We start from the raw sequence: 18,832 nt of genomic DNA on the forward strand, positions 1-18,832 counted from the left end.
TCTCACACACACTCTCACACACACTCTCACACACACTCTCACACACAACCCAGTTTACAAACACCAAATTCTAACTTCCTGTCTCCCAATCCACAAGTACTCTACCCAATTTCGCAACCAATTTAATACAAGGAACATGATCCAATGTTGCAGAAAGGATAGAGAGAGTCAACATAGTCTTGATGGCACAATTCTCAACTGTGCAAGAACAGAGGAACTTGGAGATCCACGTGCTGGAAATGGGGGAGATGCAGGTGTAGCAGTAGTTTGACTGCACCAATAATCCGGAGGCCAAGGCATTGAGGATAGTGGGTACAAATGTCATTGCAACTGTTGTAATATAAGTTCCATTAATCTTGAAATCCGAAATTGAAAGCTAATATTAGTACAGGTAAATATGAAATAATCATTGATTGATTATTGTTAAAAACCATCTGGTTCACTAATGGCCTTTGGAGAAGTAAATTTGCTTCCTTACCTGGTCTGTCCCACGTGTAGTTCCAGATCTCCAACTGTTGATTTTTAACTAACCTTTGAACTGAGGTTAGCTCAAAGAGAATTAAGGATGGGCAACAAGTGCTGGCCTTGCCAGTGATGTCTGAATCATAGAATCCCTACAGTGTGGAAACAGGCCCTTCGGCCCAACAAGTCCACACTGACCCTCAGAGCAACCCATCCCCTTTAACCTACCTAAACTAGGCATCCATGAATACTATGGGCAATTTAGCATGGCCAGTCCACCTAACTTGCACATCTTTGCACTGTGGGAGGAAACCCATGCAGACCTGGGGAGAATGTGCAAACTCCACACAGACAGTCACCTGAGGCTGGAATCGAACCCTTGGTCCCTGGCGTTGTGAGGCAGCAGTGCTAAGAACATAAGAACTAGGAGCAGCTGTAGGCCATCTGGCCCCTCGAGCCTGCCCCGCCATTTAATAAGATCATGGCTGATCTTTTTGAGACTCAGCTCCACTTAGCCGCCCACTCACCATAACCCTTAATTCCTTTACTGTTCAAAAATTTATCCAGCCTTGCCTTAAAAACATTCAGTGAGGTAGCTTCAACCGCTTCACTGAGCAGGGAATTCCACAGATTCACAACCCTTTGGGTGAAGAAGTTCCTCCTGACCTCAGTCCTACATCTGTTTCCCTTTACTTTGAGGTGATGCCCTCTAGTCCTAGTTTCACCTGCTAGCAGAAACAACCTCCCTTGCCTCCACTTTATCTATTCCCTTCATAATCTTATAAGTTTCTATAAGATCTCCCCTCATTCTTCCGAATTCCAATGAGTATAATCCCAGTCTACTCAGTCTGTCCTCATAATCCAACCCTCTCAACTCTGGAATCAACCGAGTGAATCTCCTCTGCATCCCCTCTGCATCCCCTCCAGTGCTAGTATATCTCGTCTCAAGTAAGGAGACCAAAACTGCACGCGGTACTCCAGGTGTGGCCTCACCAGGACCCTATACAGCTGCAGCATAGCCTCCCTGTTTTTAAACTCCATCCCTCGAGCAATGGCGGACAAAATTCCATTTGCCTTTTTAATCACCTGCTGCACCTGCAATCCCACCTTCAGTGATTCATGCACAAGGACACCCAAGTCCCTCTGCACAGCAGCGTGCTGCAATTTTTTATCAATTGAAATATAGTCCATTTTGCTGTTGCAATTTTTTATCATTTGAAACATAGTCCATTTTGCTGTTATTCCTACCAAAATGGATGACCTCACACTTATCAACATTGTACTCCATCTGCCAGACCTTTGCCCACTCACTTAGACTATCTATATCCCTCTGCAGACTTTCAGTGTCTTCTACACACTTTGCTCTACCAGTCATCTTAGTGTCATCTGCAAATTTTGACACACCACACTTAATCCCCAACTCCAAATCATCTATGTAAATTGTAAGTAATTGAGGTCCCAACACTGATCCTTGAGGCACACCACTAGCCACTGACTGCCAACCAGAAACACACCCATTTACCCCAACTCTTTGCTTTCTACTGGTCAACCAATCCTCTATCCATGCCAATACATTACATGTAATACCGTGCAACTTTATCTTGTGTAGCAGCCTTTGGTGTGGCACCTTGTCAAATGCCTTCTGGAAATCCAGATACACCACATCCACAGGTTCCCCATTGTCCACCATGCAAGTAACGTCCTCCAAAGAATTCCACCAAATTAGTTAAACATGACCTACCCTTCATGAACCCACGCTGGGTGTTCCCAATGGGACAGTTTATATCCAGATGTCTTGCTATTTCTTCCTTAATGATAGATTCAAGCATTTTCCCCACTCCTGAAGTTAAGCTAACTGGCTTATAGTTACCTGCTTTTTGTCCACTTCCTTTTTTAAACAGTGGCGTCACATTGGCTGTTTTCCAATCTGCGGAAACCACCCCAGAGTCCAGTGAATTTTGGTAAATAATTACTAGTGCATTTGCTATTTCCCCCATCACCTCTTTTAGTACCCTGGGATGCATTTCATCAGGGCCAGGAAACTTGTCTAACTTTAGCCCCATTAGCTTGCCCAGCACTGCCTCCTTGGTGATAATGATAGTTTCTAGGTCCTCACCTGCTATAACCTTCTTGCCATTAGTTTTCGGCATGTTATTTGTGTCTTCCACTGTGAAGACCGACACGAAATAACTGTTTAATGTCTCGGCTATTTCCTCATTCCCAGTTATTAAATTGGCCTTCTCATCCTCTAAAGGACCAATGTTTACCTTCGCCACTCTTTTACGATTTACATATTTATAGAAACTTTTGTTGCCTGTTTTTATATTCTGAGCTAGTTTACTCTCATAATCTATCTTACTTTTCTTTATAACTTTTTTTGTGGCTTTCTGTTGGCCTTTAAAGATTTCCCAGTCTACTAGTTTCACACTATCTTTGCTTTTTTGTATGTGTTTTTTTTTCAATCTGATACTTTCCTTTATTTCCTTAGACATCCATGGCTGGCTCTCTCTTTTCCTACAGTTCTTCCTTATCACTGGAATATACTTCTGCTGAGCACTGTGAAAAATTGTTTTGTAAGTCCTGCACTGTTCCTCAATTGACCCACCATAAGGTTTTTGCTCCCATTCTACCTTAGCTAACTCCTTCCTCATTCCTTCATAGTCTCCTTTGTTTAACCACAGGACATTGGTACTGGATTTAACCTTCTCACGCTCCATTTGTATTTTAAATTCGACCATACTCTGATCGCTCCTTCCGAAAGGATCCCTAACTATGAGATGATTAATTATTCCTGTCTTATTACACAGGACTAGATCTAGGATAGCTTGCTCCCTTGTAAGTTCCATTACATATTGTTCAAGGAAATTATCGCGGATGCATTCCATGAACCCCTCCTCAAGGCTGCCATGACCGACCTGGTTTGACTAATTGATATGTAGATTAAAATCCCCCATGATAATTGCTGTACCATTTTTACATGCATTAGCTATTTCTATGTTTTTTGCCCGCCCCACCACCATGTCATTATTTGGTGGCCTATAGATCACACCTATCAGTGACTTCTCCTCCCTGCTATCCCTAATTTCCACCCAAATGGATTCAACGTTTTGTTCAGTAGAACTGATATCATCTCTCACTACCGCCCTGATATCATCCTTAAAAATCAGAGCAACACCACCTCCCTTACCTTCCTGTCTGTCCTTCCGAACAGTTTGATACCCCTGGATATTTAACTCCCAGTCATGACCATCGTGTAACCATGTCTCTGTAATGGCCACTAAATAATACCCATTTGCCATGATTTGCACCGTCAACTCATCCACCTTGTTTCGAATGCTCCGAGCATTCAGATAAAGTGCCCTTATGCCAGTTTTTGCACCTTTTTGGGTCCTATTACCTCCATTACTAACAGCTCTTGAGATCTCCTTCCCTTTAACTTTTTTCCGAATTTTCAATGGAGTTGAAGCTTCCTCGTCACCTACTAACCTGCTGCTTTGCCTTACATTAATTGTTATTCTCCCTCTACGCTTACTTCTCCCTTCCCCCCTACTTACTAGTTTAAAGTCCTGTTAACCACCCTATTTACCCTTTTCGCCTGGCCCTGTTCAGGTGGAGTCCATCCCAGCGATATAGGTCCCAGAACTGATGCCAGTGCCCCATGAAAAGGAAACCGTCTTTCCCACACTCTTTTAGCCACGTGTTTACTTCCCTGATCCTCGCCTCCCTATGCCATTTTGCACGTGGCTCGGGCAGCAATCCAGAGATTATGACCCTTGAAGACCTGTTTTTTAATTTTGTTCCTAGCTTGTCATAATCCCGAAACAGGTCTTTTTTTCCTAGTCCTGCCTATGTTGTTGGTACCTACGTGGACCACAACAACTGGATCCTTCCCCTCCCTCTCTAGTATCTTCTCAAGCTGGTCAGAGATGTCTCGCACCCTGGCACCAGGCAGGCAACACACCATGCGGGATTCTCTATCCTGCTCACAAAGGATACTGTCTATCCCCTTGATGATGGAATCCCCTACAACTACAATCTGTCTTTTTACTCTCCCCTCTTGAATATCCTCCTGGACCATGGTGCCATGGTCAGTTGACTCATCCTTCCTGCAGCCCTGTTCCTCATTCACGCAGGGAGCAAGTGCCTCATCCCCGTGGGACAATGTCAAGGGCTACGGCTCCTGTCTGCAGGGTCCCTCTACCTGCCTCACTCGCAATCACACACTGCTGTCCCTGCCCGCCGATCGAATTAACATTAGTTAATCTATCAGGTGTGACTGCCTCCTGGAACACAGTATCCAGGTATTTCTCCCCCTCCCGGATGTGCCGCAGTGTTTGGAGTTCGGATTCCAGCTCATCAATTTTGAGCTGGAGCTCCTGAAGCAGCCAACACTTGCTGCAGATGTGATCACTGCCGTTCTCAATGGGATCAGCTAGCTCCCACATCATACAGCTACAACACATTACCTGGCCTGCCATTTCTACTTAGTTAATTATTTAAAATTAATTAGTTTTTTTTTAGTTTCACAGTGTTCGCTGCACCAGTAAGTTTACTCCGTTATATACTCAAACAGACTCCGGCTTTGCCTTCCGACCCGCTCCCAGAGGATTTGGCGTCTAGGTGACCACCCCAAAAGATAACAAAGAGATGAGGAAAAAAAAATTGCAAATAGCTTACCTGCTCACACACTTAGTCGTTATTATTAGGTTAGAGGAGGTGGAAGGGTGGGAGACACTGTGCGTGTAGTGTCTCAGATATTAGTTAACTCCCAAATTTATTGGGTGGAAGCTTACCTTCCCAGGCTGCCCTTGCGCTTCCTCCCGGGCTCCTGCCGCTGAAAAGGCCGCAGTCACGCGAGGTAAGACCACTGAGCCACTGTGCTGCCCACATAAATTATAAATGGCATTCTGTTAGATCTTTATGACATAGCCACTAGTGAGTTAGAAGGAATTGTTGTTAGATTAGATGCTTTTCATTGGAATAACTGGTGCTATGTGGTTGGCAGTTGTACTGTTGGAGTTGGGATGGATATCTCCACTGAGAGAATTTGGAAACTATTTGTAAGCAGTTTCACTACAGATGCAGAATTTTGGATGAGTTCTTGGAAAATAGTAATTATGGAATATTCTCCTCATTCAGAAAATTTACTGTAATTATTTAGTTGATGTGAACATTTCTGTCAAGACTAGCATTTAATTGCCCTAGAAAAGATGGTGGTGATGCCTTGGCTACAATTGAATGGCTCACCAGGTCATTTCAGAGGGCAGTTAGGAGTGAATGACATTGTTGTGGTTTTAGAGCCACATGGAGTAAGTAAGACATTAGTGAACCTGATGGGCTACATTTGCTGTAATATTTCTTCCCGTTGCACTGACCGTGCACGACATCAATTTCTGCATACGAAAGTCAATGCAGTGACATGCAAGTCGGTACGTGGGACTTCCAAGTGGCCATGCAGCTTAGCAGGAACATTACTGATGAAATTTTATACAAATCACCCTTATTGATGCTATCAATATCTAATTTATTTATTAATAGATATTAAATTCTGCAGCTGTTGTAAAATTGACTCTGGATCACTCATCCTGGTCTCTGGGTATCTAGTCCAGTAACTTGACAACTATGCTGTGGTACCCCCATGATTAACATTTATTTCTAGTGCCAAGACCTACAGCTTTTTTTGGGAGAAAGCATGGCAGCCTAGTGGATATGCAAATATATCAAACAGAAATTGCATAAATTACCATGTAACTATATCCTCTTTTTATGTAGCTTTGTCTGGCAACACCAACTTTTGCTCATCCCTAATTGTCCTTGTCAGCAATTAAGTGTCTGATGTGTCTGTGGAATCACATGTACACCAAACTAGTTAATGATGTAGATCTCTTTAAGAGCAATTAATGGACTGGATTGATTTTTCCAACAATCAACGATAGTTTCACGGACGATATTAAGATATTTTGTAAATTAATCACTTTTATTAAAGGAATTTAAATTCCACTGGCTGGTGGAGTTTGAATCCATGTATTAACCAGAGTGTTGACCTGGGCGTTTTGATAACTTTTTTTTGCTAGCTCAGTGACATTAACCCTACTCCACTGTGTGCCATCTCTCAGAAGAACACACGTTTTTATGTATCTGAGAATATGTAATGCCTAACAAGTGCACCAGATACAGAAACAAAAAGTTTAAAATGCGAGATTACAGTAAAATACTGTTGAACATAGGAAAAAAGTAAATCTTTTCATTTTATTGTTTAATTTGTTGTCACTCCCTTCTTTGGCTTTTCCTCATTCTTTTCGTCTTTTCTCTCTCCTTTGTGTTTCCCTATCTTGTGTTCCCAAAAGAGACGTTTTCAAAAACTTGGAGACGATACGGACTTGCAGATGCTGGAAGCCAGAGTCTGTAGTGTGAGGGTGGAAAAGCAGAGCAAGTCAGTCAATGCTTCGGGCTGAAACGCTTCGTCAGGACTGCTGTCTGACGTGCTATGCTTTTCCAGCCTCACACCTATAGACTTGGATGTTTTCAAAATGTGTATCGAGTTTTTTGTTTGGATTAATAAGCTACAGGAAGATGAGACTTAAAACTAGCTAAGAGATATAGTGGAAGGAAATAATTGTAGAAATGATGCAACAGAGGCAGTTGTGAGAGAGGAAACATGATTTTAAGGGTTTTTTGTTTGCATTTTATTGTATTTATTCTAGTCCAGTGATGTTGTGTAAACTGCACATGTAGCTGCAAGTGTATTCTTAAGTACAAAAAGAACCCTTGTAAATTAATACATTTTCATGGTGTAAATTTATAAATTACTCTTGGGTTAACAATGATTTTCCATAAAGCTCAATGTGACTGTATATTTGATGAGCTTTGCATTTCTAAAACATTCTGCACAACTGAATTGATAAATAATGTTGCAATTGTAAATAATTGTACTGACAATAGTAGGAAGTATATGCATGGAGCTGAAACCATGTTAAAACCACGTATCTTACCTGACCTAAACACTCTGTGGTTCTCTTGCAGAAGAAGTCGAGTTGTGGACAGTGCGCAGGGCTGTTCTAGGTTACAAATTGATAGGATGCAGAGCTGGGCTGAGAAGTGGCAGATGGAATTTAACCCTGAAAAGTGTGAGGTGATTCATTTTGGAAGGACAAACTTGAAAGCAGAATACAGGGTTAACGGAAAGATTCTTGGCAGTGTGGAGGAGCAGAGGTATCTTGGGGTTCATGTCCACAGTTCCTGAAAGCTGCCACCCAGGTGAATAGAGTTGTTAAGAAGGCGTATGGTGTGTTAGCTTTCATTAATAGAGGGATTGAGTTCAAGAGCCGTGAAGTTATGCTCCAGCTATACAAAAGCCTGGTTCGGCCACATCTGGAGTATTGTGTCCAGTTCTGGTCGCCTCATTACAGGAAAGACGTGGAAGCATTGGAAAAGGTGCAGAGGAGATTTACCAGGATGTTGCCTGGAATGGAAGGAAGGTCTTATGAGGAAAGGTTGAGAGAGGGCTTTTCTCTTTAGAACGTCGAAGGATGAGAGATGACGTGATAGAGGTGTACAAAATGATCAGAGGTATAGATAGAGTGGACAGCCAGAGACTTTTTCCTAGAGTGGAGGTAGCTATTATGAGGGGGCATAGTTTTAAAGTGAGTGGAGGTAGATATAGGGGAGACTCTTTTTACTCAGAGAGTGGTAGGGGCGTGGAATGCATTGCCAGAGAGGTTAGTGGAGTCGGCCTCATTAGGGGCACTTAAGCGGCTATTAGATAGGCATATGGATGATAGTATAAGATGGGGGTGGAGGTTAGATAGACCTTAGTTTTCGGGTAAAAGTTCAGCACAAAATCGTGGGCCGAAGGGCCTGTACTGTGCTATACTGTTCTATGTTCGAAGATGACAGCTAAAAGAAATATTATTTTACTTAGATGATTTACCTGTTACAAATGGCATTTAATTATACATCTATATCAAAGTAAGGAACTCACATTGTACATTTGAAACACAACGAATTTAGTAGCAGTTGGATTTCTTTAATTCAGTTAAGAGATTGATAGATCCTGGCACTCTTTCAATTCCTCTTTAGGAAGGTGAGGCGGAGCAGTTGAGCTCTGTAGAATGTTTTTGTACTAGTTCCCAGGATGATGGTGTTGCTGACAAGAGTCAGCATTCAGGTCCATTCCTCAATGTTTTTTGAAGCAGTCATTCGAATTTATCTCCACCTATCTCGACTCCATTTTCTCCCCCTTGGTCCAGGAACTCCCTACCTACGTCCGTGACACCACCCACGTCCTCCACCTCCTCCAAAACTTCCAATTCCCCGGTCCCCAACACCTCATCTTTACCATGGACGTCCAGTCCCTATACACCTGCATTCCCCATGCAGATGGCCTAAAGGCCCTCCGCTTCTTCCTGTCCCGCAGGCCCGACCAGTCCCCCTCCACTGACACCCTCATCTGCTTAGCCGAACTCGTCCTCACCCTCAACAACTTCTCTTTCAATTCCTCCCACTTCCTACAGACAAAGGGGGTGGCCATGCCTGCCTCTTTGTAGGTTACGTGAAACAATCCCTGTTCCATAGCTACACTGGCCCTAAACCCCACCTCTTCCTCTGTTACATTGATGACTGTATCAGCGCTGCCTCGTGCTCCCATGAGGAGCTCGAACAGTTCATCCACTTCAACACCTTCCACCCCAACCTTAAGTTCAGCTGGACCATCTCTGATACCTCTCTCTCCTTCCTGGACCTCCATCTCTGGCAACCACCTGGAAACCGATATCCATTTCAAGCCCGCCGACTCCCACAGCTACCTAGAATACACCTCCTCCCACCCACCTTCCTGCAAAAATGCCATCCCCTATTCCCAATTCCTTTGCGTCCACCACATCTGCTCCCAGGATGAGGCATTCCACTCCCGTACATCTCAGATGTCCTCGTTTTTCAAGGACCACAACTTCCCCCCCCCCCCCCCTTTAGTGGTCGAGATCACCCTCGACCGTGTCTCCCTCATTTCCCGCAACTCATCCCTCACACCCCCTCCCCGCAATAACAACCAAAACAGAATCCCCCTCGTCCTCAAGTACCACCCCACCAACCTCCGGATCCAACGCATCATCCTCCGACGCTTCTGCCATCTGCAATCTGATCCCACCACCAAAAACATTTTTCCCTCCCCACCCTTATCTGCTTTCTGGAGGGATCACTCTCTCCGGGACTCCCTTGTCCGTTCCACACTCCCCTCCAGCCCCACCACACCCGGCACTTTTCCCTGCAACTGCAGGAAGTACTACACTTGCCCCTTCGCCTCCACCCTCACCCCCATCCCAGGCCCCAAGAAGACTTTCCACATCAAGCAGATGTTCACCTGCACATCTGCTAATGTGGTATACTGTATCTACTGTTCCCGTTGTGGCCTCCTCTACATCAGGGAAACCAAGCGGAGGCTTGGGGACCGCTTTGCAGAACACGTATGCTCGGTTTGCACTAAACAACTGCACCTCCCAGTGGCGAACCATTTCAACTCCCCCTCCCATTCCTCAGACGACATGTCCATCCTGGGCCTCCTGCAGTGCCAAAACAATGCCACCCGAAGGTTGCAGGAACAGCACCTCATATTCCGCCTGGGAACCCTGCAGCCCAATGGTGTCAATGTGGACTTCACAAGCTTCAAAATCTTGCCTCCCCCTACCGCATCCCAAAACCAGCCCAGCTTTTTCCCGCCTCCCTGACCTGTCCTTCCTCCCACCTATCCCCTCCTCCCACGCCAAGCCCCACCCCCATCTCCTACCTACTAACCTCATCCCGCCCCCTTGACCTGTCCGTCCTCCCTGGGCTGACCTATGTCCTCCCTAACTCCCCACCTACACTCACCTTTACTGGCTCCATCCCCACCTCTTTGACCTGTCTGTCTCCTCTCCACCTATCTTCTCCTCCACCCATCTTCTATCCGCCTCCCCCTCTCTCCCTATTTATTCCAGAATCCCCTTCCCTCCCCCCTTTCTGAAGAAGGAACTAGGCCCGAAACGTCAGCCTTCGTGCTCCTCTGATGCTGCTTGGCCTGCTGTGTTCATCCAGCTCTACACCTTGTTATCGCTATCGTAATAATGTTGGTCATTCTTTTGATACAACTTGGTAGAGGACTTCCAAGTCATGTGACTTTGCTGTGAGACTTCAGTTACAAAAGGGTCAGCACGACTAGGAGCGTAAGAAAAGCGACTAGAGACTTCATTCCCTGAACAACCGTAATGTGTGCCATTTGCTTTTTTACAAATAAGTTCAATTCCCAAGTGCTTGGTTTGATACAACAATTTCAAGAAAACCACTATGTTATAAAAGGGCAGAAAACTTGCCAGTATGTATCAAAGTGCTGTTTGTGTATTTTTTAATTTAGACAATTGCGCATTTTCACATAAAGACCGCTAGTGTAATTTTTCTTTCAGAAGCTATTTAGTTACACAACGTAGACTCCTATGACATTGTGCATTAAATGTAATCTTCAGGTGAGGAGTGTTGCGATAACTGACCCAGGTCTATAACAAAGCAGTTGAATGCAATATAAGTTGAGGAGTTGCCAAACTGAGGTACTACAGGCAGTCCCTGGATAGCAAATGGGTTCTGTTCCCAAGTCCTTTCACAAGTTGATTTGTACACGAGTCAGAACACAGTGCAGAACAATATAAAACGGCCATTTGTAAGCACAGGAAATGTTTGTATGTCGAATCTTTAAAGTTACACTATACCCCTGTATGGGATCGCGTTCAGAAGTGTGTGTGTTCATAATTTGGACATGTGTGAATCAGCGACTCCTATGTAATGGTATTGTTGGAGGATTAATGGAATTACAGCCGCACAAATTTATGTAACTTTTTAATGTCTTAAATAAATTTTTAACGTGACTGCATGTTATGTAATGTCATCAATCTAGAATACCTGGGACCAAGACATTTCTGGATTTTGGAATTTTCTGGGTTACAGAATAACATTAAAATGCGTAACTGAAGTGTATGAGTCAGATTTCGATATATACATAAGATTAAAGCACTCCCAATCTGGTGTTAAGCAATGCAAACTCATGTTTTATAACCCATTCATTTGAAAAATGTGTGTGATATACTAATATACCGTGGTCCAGGGTAAATCGAACATTATCAGCAATTAAGCAATATATCCCTTCATTGATATTGGGACTGGAGAGTTTTAGTTTTTGGGAGAGGCTGGACAGGCTGGGGCTTTTTTCCCTGAAGCATTGGAGGTTGAGGGTGAATTTATAGAGGTTTAAAAAAAGTCATGAGGGGCGTGGAGAGGGTGAATAGCCCAGGTCTTTTTCCTAGGGTGAGGGGACTCCAAAACTAGAGGGCATAGGTTTAAGATGACAGGGGAGAGATTTTCAAAAGACCTGACGGATGACTTTTTCATGCAGAAGGTGATCTGTGTCTGGAGCGAGCTGCCAGAAAAAGTGGTGCAGATGGGTACAATTCTCACACTTAAAGGGCATCAAAAAGGTGTATGAATAGGAAGGATTTAGAGGGATATGGGCCAAATGCTGGCAATTGGAGCTAGGTCAGATTGGGATGTCTGGTCAGTACAGACGAGTTGGACCGAAAGGTCTATTTCCTATTCGGCCTCTTCGAATAACTCAAATCCTCCAGCCCCAATATCAGACATCTTGGACCTACTCTACATTCAGCCATGAGAAATGTTTCAGAGCTTGAAAAGCGCTTAAGTGTTCAGCATCCAACCCATTCTATTTGACAGCATTGATCCAGTGGCTTCAGCTCAATGTCACAAGGGGTGAATCTGAGACTTTCAAGGCCTGCTGAAAATAAATTCTGGATAACTGGTCTGTATATTTCAGACATTAGGAATGAAGAATTATAGGGTAAATTGAAATGTATCATGGAGAAGGGATAAAAATAACTACATGACAACTGGAGATGGGAATTTTTTTCCAGTTAGTATGTGCAGATGAACCATTCATAAGTATTAGGTATGCACTTCAGTGGGAAATTTAATACAGTCAGCGTAAATGTGAACACTGTATATCAGCTATTTAAAATACTAAACATGTTGCAATAAAATCTTAACTTGAATCAATTTCTATGAAGTATTGTTTTATAGTGTATTCATTCCTTAGTATTAGTTACCCAAATTATTCATTTAACAGACTGTTTGTTTGAATTGAAACCCATTTGTACATAATATTCTTAAGTTGTCCAAGAATAGAGCTGTGAATCTTTTTGTGCAAGATAAACCATTCTGCCCTTTCTCTTTGAGCTTTGCCCAGGAAAGTTCCTTTGCATTGCTTGCTGTATGGGAAATGGCGACCACTGCGCGCCCCTCGCCTCCAAACCCTAACCCTCCCAACCCCCCAACCCCCAATCAGTTGATGATATTTTAATATTATATTAACTTTGTGAGTGGAGTAAGTGCTCTATGTTTAAAAAAAGGGGAATAAAATATGGCTGTAACACAACTTCCTGTCCTCGCAGGAAGTGATCTGAAGGAACTTCCTGGGTGCAATCCTGAAGAAGAAAGGCAAAATGGTGTCACCCAAGCTTCCAAAAAGTCAGGTGAGCGTCATGGAATTGCTGACACCAACGATTTTACTTAGGAAGGTCTATCACATAACAAACAAAACACAAAACATGAATTGTCCTCCAATTCATAATCAACAGATTTAAAGATTATTTATTATGTACATGGAAATTGGATTTGGATATTGTTTTCGGATGAAGTAAAATGCAAAATTAAATATGTAGCAAATATTGAAAGTTTATTTTAATTACTTACAGACCAGAATCCGACTGGTCCAATATTTAGTAAGCACGCTTAAAATAATTCATTTCTGATTGCATGAGACATTTGCCCTTGAGTGCCGTTTCTTGGACCCCTTACGTCCCAATGCCATGTTCTGACATAGAATTGCATTGATCTGTTTTTGTATTTTTCTTTTATTAATTCACCGGATGTGAGTGTCATTAGCTAGGGTGCGTTTATTTCCCATCCCTAATTGCGCAGAGGGCAGTTAAAAGTCAACCACATTGTTGTGGCATGTAGGCCAGACTAGGTAAGGATAGCACTTTTCTCTCCCAAAGGACATTAATGAACCGGATGGGTTTTTCCTGACAATGGGTAATGGTTTCATGGCCATCATTAGACTCTTAATCCCACTTTTTTTTTAATTGAATTTTAAGTTTCCCTATCTGCTGTGGCAGGATTTGTTTCCAGGTCCACCAGAACATTACATGGCTCTTTGCATTAACAGTCCAGCGATAATACCACAAGGCCATTGCCTCCCCTTAATGTGCTACATAATCTTTTAGACAGCCAAAACACTTCACTCACAGCATCTCCTTTCCCTCTCACAGATCTATCAGCGGAATCTTTTATTCCCTTCTGCCACATATGTCTCTCGAACCTCCCCTTAAAAACATGTTTGCCAGTGCTATTTGATTCTATTATTATATATTCAATTGTAGCGAGAAAGTCATCCGCACATTGCTTCTTGGCACATTGCTTCTTGTCCAACATAGTTACCTGTGATGTACCTCAAGGATCTGACTTTGACCCTTTCCTATTTCTTCATGATGTCCCTAAATGACATCATCTGAAAACACGGTACCAGTTTCCACCTGTACTCTAAAGACATCCAATGTACCTTTGTCTTTTGGCCTCTTCCACTGTTTAAATTGTTAGATTGCCTGACCAACATCCGATACTGTATGAGCATAAATTTCCTTCAACTAAATATTGGGAATGCTGAAGTTTTTGTCTTCAATCCCTGCCAAAAGCTCCATTCATTAGCTACCAGTTCCATACGACATCCTGGCAAAAGTGTGAGGCTTACCAGGCTGTTCACAGCCTTGATGTAATCTTTAACATGAAGATGAACTCCTGATTACATATTCTTGACACCTTAAGACCACCCATTTCTACCTCTGTCATTTCACCCAACTCTGCCCATCCTTCAGATAATCTGCTGTGGAAAGCCTTGTCAATGCTTTTGTCACATCTAGATTTAACCATTCCAACACAGACCTGGCTGCTGTCCCACATTCTAGCCTGCACGATCTTTGTCATTCAAATTTCTGCTGTCCACACCAAATCCCATTCACCATAATCACAGTGTTCACTAAGTTATTATGATTCTCAGACCTTGATTTTAAAGCCCTTCAAAATAAGTGCCATCTAATTCTGGCGTTTTGAAGCATTTCCAATTTTATTCGCTCCACCATTGGTGACTGTAACTTCACCTGTCTAGTCCCTAATCTTTAGAATATCTTTCCCAAACCTTCCCATGCCTCTACCTCATTTATCCCTCTTTTAATACACTCCTTAAAACTTCTGTTTGATCAGTTTTTTTTCCATCATTTGCCCTAATACAATATGTAACTTAATGTCATGTTTAGTTTTGCATTGAGCTTGCGAAATACCTCACAGCATTTTATGATAAGACCATAAGATGTAGGCCATTCAGCCTATCAAGTCTGCTCTGCCATTTGATGAGACCTTGACTGATCTGATTATCCTCAACTCCACTTTCCTGCCTTTTCCCCAGAATCTGATTCCCTCACTGATTAAGAATGTCTGTCTCAGCCTTTGAAAATACTTAATTACCCATTCTCGACATCCCTGTGTGGTAAAGAATCCACAGATTCAATATCGTCTGAGAGAATAAATTCCTCCGTGTCTCTTTTTTAAATCGGTGACCCCTTATTCTGAGCTTATGCTGTCTGGTCCCAGACCTTCCCACAAAGGGAAATAACTTTTCTCATCTAGCTTGTCAAGCTCCTTAAAAATCTTGTATCTTTCAGTAAGGTTGTCTTTCATTCTTCTAAACTGTAATGAGTACCCTCTCAACCTACTCAACCTCCCTTTAAAAGACCAGTCCCTCCATACCCAGGATTGTATAAAAGTCACTAAGTAAATAAAAGCATTGTGATAGCTTGTTCCTCATTCTGACTGCCTCCACGTCACAGCACTGTGTCTCAGTTTACTCCAACAAAACAGTTCTCAGCTTTAAAGACCTCAGTTAGACTTCAGCCTTCTGCTTTAAAAGGAAAAGTACTTAACCAATTTGTTTTCCTCCATCATACTTCTCAGTTCTGGTGTCATCCTTCTCAGTCTTCTTTGTGTATTTTGCGTATCCATTTTTATAATATGATGCACGGTATGTTCAATGTGGTCTAGCCAAGGTTTGATACAGATTTAGCAAGATTCCTCCTTTTCCTTCAGTTCTATCTGTGTAATAGACCACAGTGCATGGTCTACTTGAATTATGGCTGTATCTGTGGTGTATGTATTTGTGATCTTAGATCCCTTCGCTCATTTACCCCATTGGATTCTTGTTTTCTAATTAGTATTTTCTTACCAAAATGTAATAACTCTCAGTTGCTTACATCAAAATCCATTTGTCAATTATAGTTCCAATCTAAGTTTATTAATGTCTTATTGTAATTTGTTGTAGTCCTCCTTCAGTGTTGACTCTTCAAGTTTTATGCCATCTGAAAATTTAAAGCATGTTATGTCCAACTCTAGTCTAAATTATCAATTTGTAGGTGACAATGTTGTAATTAACAGTGATCCTTGTACAATCCTTCTTCCTACCTTCTGTCACTCTTCATAGTTACCCTTTGTTTGTACTGTCTGCTTTCTTGCTGAAAACCAGCTTTCCATTCAACTACTTATCCTCTACCCCCGCACATTCTGACCTTAGTCAGCAGTCTCATATGTGGTATTTATTACCTTTTGGAAGTATAGATATGCCACATGTAATACATTATTCTCTAATATCTCTTCAAAAAATTAATTGAGGTTGGATGCACAAGATTTGCCCTTTCCAAATTCTTTAAGATTTATTATATCTTTGGTTTCTAGATACAATAATACGATACAGCACATAAACAGGCTCTTCAACCCACCAAATCTGTGTCGATTCCTAGTCCTTATTTAGACCAGCTACTTACTGCCCATACATGGTTTCTGTCCCTCTGTTTGCCTCCTGTACATGTGTCTATCAAGATACACCTTAACCATTGCTAACTTGCTTGCTTCCACCAACTCCACTGGCAGTGCTTTCCAGGCACACACCACCCTGTGTGGAAAAGCTTTCCCCTCACTTCTCCCCTAAACTTCTCCCCTCACCTTGAACCTGTGCCCTTTTGTAGTTGACTTTTTCACCCAGGGAAAAAGCCTCTGACTATCCATCCTATCCAAGCCTCTCATAATTTTGTAGACCTCAATCACCCAGGTTGCCCCTCAGCCTCCATCTTTCCAATGAAAATTATCCAAGTTTATCCAATCTCTCCTCATAACTGAAACCCTCTAGACTACGTGACATCCTGCCCCCTCACCAAAGCATCCACGCCCTTCACGTAGTGTGGCAACCAGAACTGCAAGCAATATTCCAAATGTGGCCTAACTAAAGTTTTATACAGCTGTAACATAACTTGCCAACTTCTTTATTCAGTGCCCCGACCGATGAAGGTAAGCATGCTGTATGTCTTCTTAACCACCTTATCCACCTGTGTTTCTTTTTTCAGGGATCTGTGGACCTGTATACTCAGATCCCTCTATGTCAATGCTCCTAGGGGTTCTGCCATTTATTGTATAATTCGCGCCTAAATTTGATCTTCCAAAATACATCACCTCGCATTTTTCTGGATTAAACTCCATCTGCTATTTCTCTGCAATTGATCGATGTCTCACGGTATCTTTTGACAATCCTCCTTATCTACAACTCGGCCAATGTTGGTGTCATCCACAGACTTACTAATCAAACTACCTACATTTTCCTCCAGATCATTTACAAATATTATAAACAACAAATGTCGCAGCACTGATCCTTGCGAAACAACACTGGTATCCTCTGTAATCTCAATTCTGAAAAACACCCTTCCACTGCTACTCTCTGTCTTCTTTAACCAAGCAGTTTTGTATTCATCTAGCCAGCTCACCCTGGATCCCATGAGACTCTACCTTTTGTACCAGACAAGAAGCACCTTATCAAATGCCTCACTAAAGTCCATGTAGACAACATCCACTGCCCTTCCCTCATCAATCATTCTTTTCACCTTCTCAAAAAACTCAATCAAGTTGTTGAGACATGACCTTCTCTGCACAAACCATGCTGCCTATCACTAACAAGTCCAATTGCTTTCAAATGTGAATAAATCCTGTCTTCTCCAATAGCTTCCCCACTACTGATGTCAGGCTCACCGGCTTGTAATTACCTGGATTATTTCTGTTTCCCCTCCTTAAAGAAGGGAACAAATAGGCCATTCTCCAGTCCTTTGGAACCTCGCCTGAGGCCAAAGAGGATGCAAAGATATCTTAAAGACCCAACTATTTCCTCCCTTGCCTCCCACATTATCCGGGGATAGATTCCCATTTAATCCTGGCGACTTGTCTACCTTAATACATTTCAAGACACCTAACACTTCTTCCTTCATTATGCTGACCTGCCCGAGAGTACTCACACACCTTTCCCTAACTTCAACATACCTCGCATCCCTCTCTTTGGAGAATAATGATGTAAAGTACTCATTAAGGATCTCACCCATTTCCTCTGGCTCCACAAATACCCTCCCTTCTTTATCCTTGAGTGGACTACTCTTCCCCTAGCTACCCTCTTGCTCCAAATGTATGTATAAAATGCGTTGGCATTGTCCTTAACCCTGCTGGCCAAGGACATTTCATAGCCCCTTTAAGCCCTCCTAACTCCCTGGTTGAGCTACTTACTTCTTTCTCCATGTTCGTCGAGGACTTTGTCTGGTTTTACTTCAGTAAACCTTAAGTATGCTTCCTTTTTCTTTTTGACTAACCTGATAATTTTCCCTATCATTTCCCGAATCCTGCCATTCCAGTCCTCCTTTTTCACATGAAAATACCTGTCCTGCACTATAATCAACTGGTCTTTAAAAGACTCCCACATGTCAGATGTGGATTTACCCACAAACAGCTGCTCCCAATTCACATTCTCCAATTCTTGACTAATTCGGTTAGAGTTGGCATCAAGTTCCTTGGAGTGACGATAACCGACGACCTGTCCTGGACTTCCCACGTAAATGTGACAGTCAAGAAGGCACAAAAACACCTCTTCTTCCTCAGGCGGCTCAAGAAATTTGGCATGTCCATAAGGTCCCTCACCAAATTCTACAGAGGCACCATTGAAAGTACGCTGTCCGGGTGCAGAACGGCCTGGTATGATAACTGCTCTGCCCAGGACCGTAAGAAACTACAGAAAGGGTGTGCACAGCCCAAGCCATCACGGAAGCCAACCTTCCATCCATGGACTCTATTTACATGGTTCGCTGCCACGGAAAAGCCGCCAACTTCATCAAAGACCCTTTGCACCCTGGTAATGACTTCCTACAGC

At 42.7% G+C, this 18,832-nt stretch overlaps 1 protein-coding gene across 8 annotated transcripts in view; it reads left to right on the plus strand.

Moving 5' to 3' along the window:
* The window catches only part of ryk (receptor like tyrosine kinase), a 259,214-nt gene that overhangs the window by 79,128 nt on the left and 161,254 nt on the right, over nucleotides 1–18,832 (plus strand). For 6 of the 8 annotated variants that reach the window (XM_048604449.1, XM_048604450.1, XM_048604442.1 and 3 more), the window contains one exon: nucleotides 12,945–13,025. The exons of the other annotated variants lie outside the window; for them this stretch is intronic. In XM_048604449.1, coding sequence (XP_048460406.1) covers nucleotides 12,945–13,025 — 81 coding nt within the window. The remainder of the gene's footprint in view (nucleotides 1–12,944; nucleotides 13,026–18,832) is intronic. 8 annotated transcript variants of the gene reach the window in all.

Source organism: Rhincodon typus, chromosome 13 (genome assembly GCF_021869965.1).
Source record: "Rhincodon typus isolate 14 chromosome 13, sRhiTyp1.1, whole genome shotgun sequence".
Lineage (NCBI taxonomy): Eukaryota > Metazoa > Chordata > Chondrichthyes > Orectolobiformes > Rhincodontidae > Rhincodon > Rhincodon typus.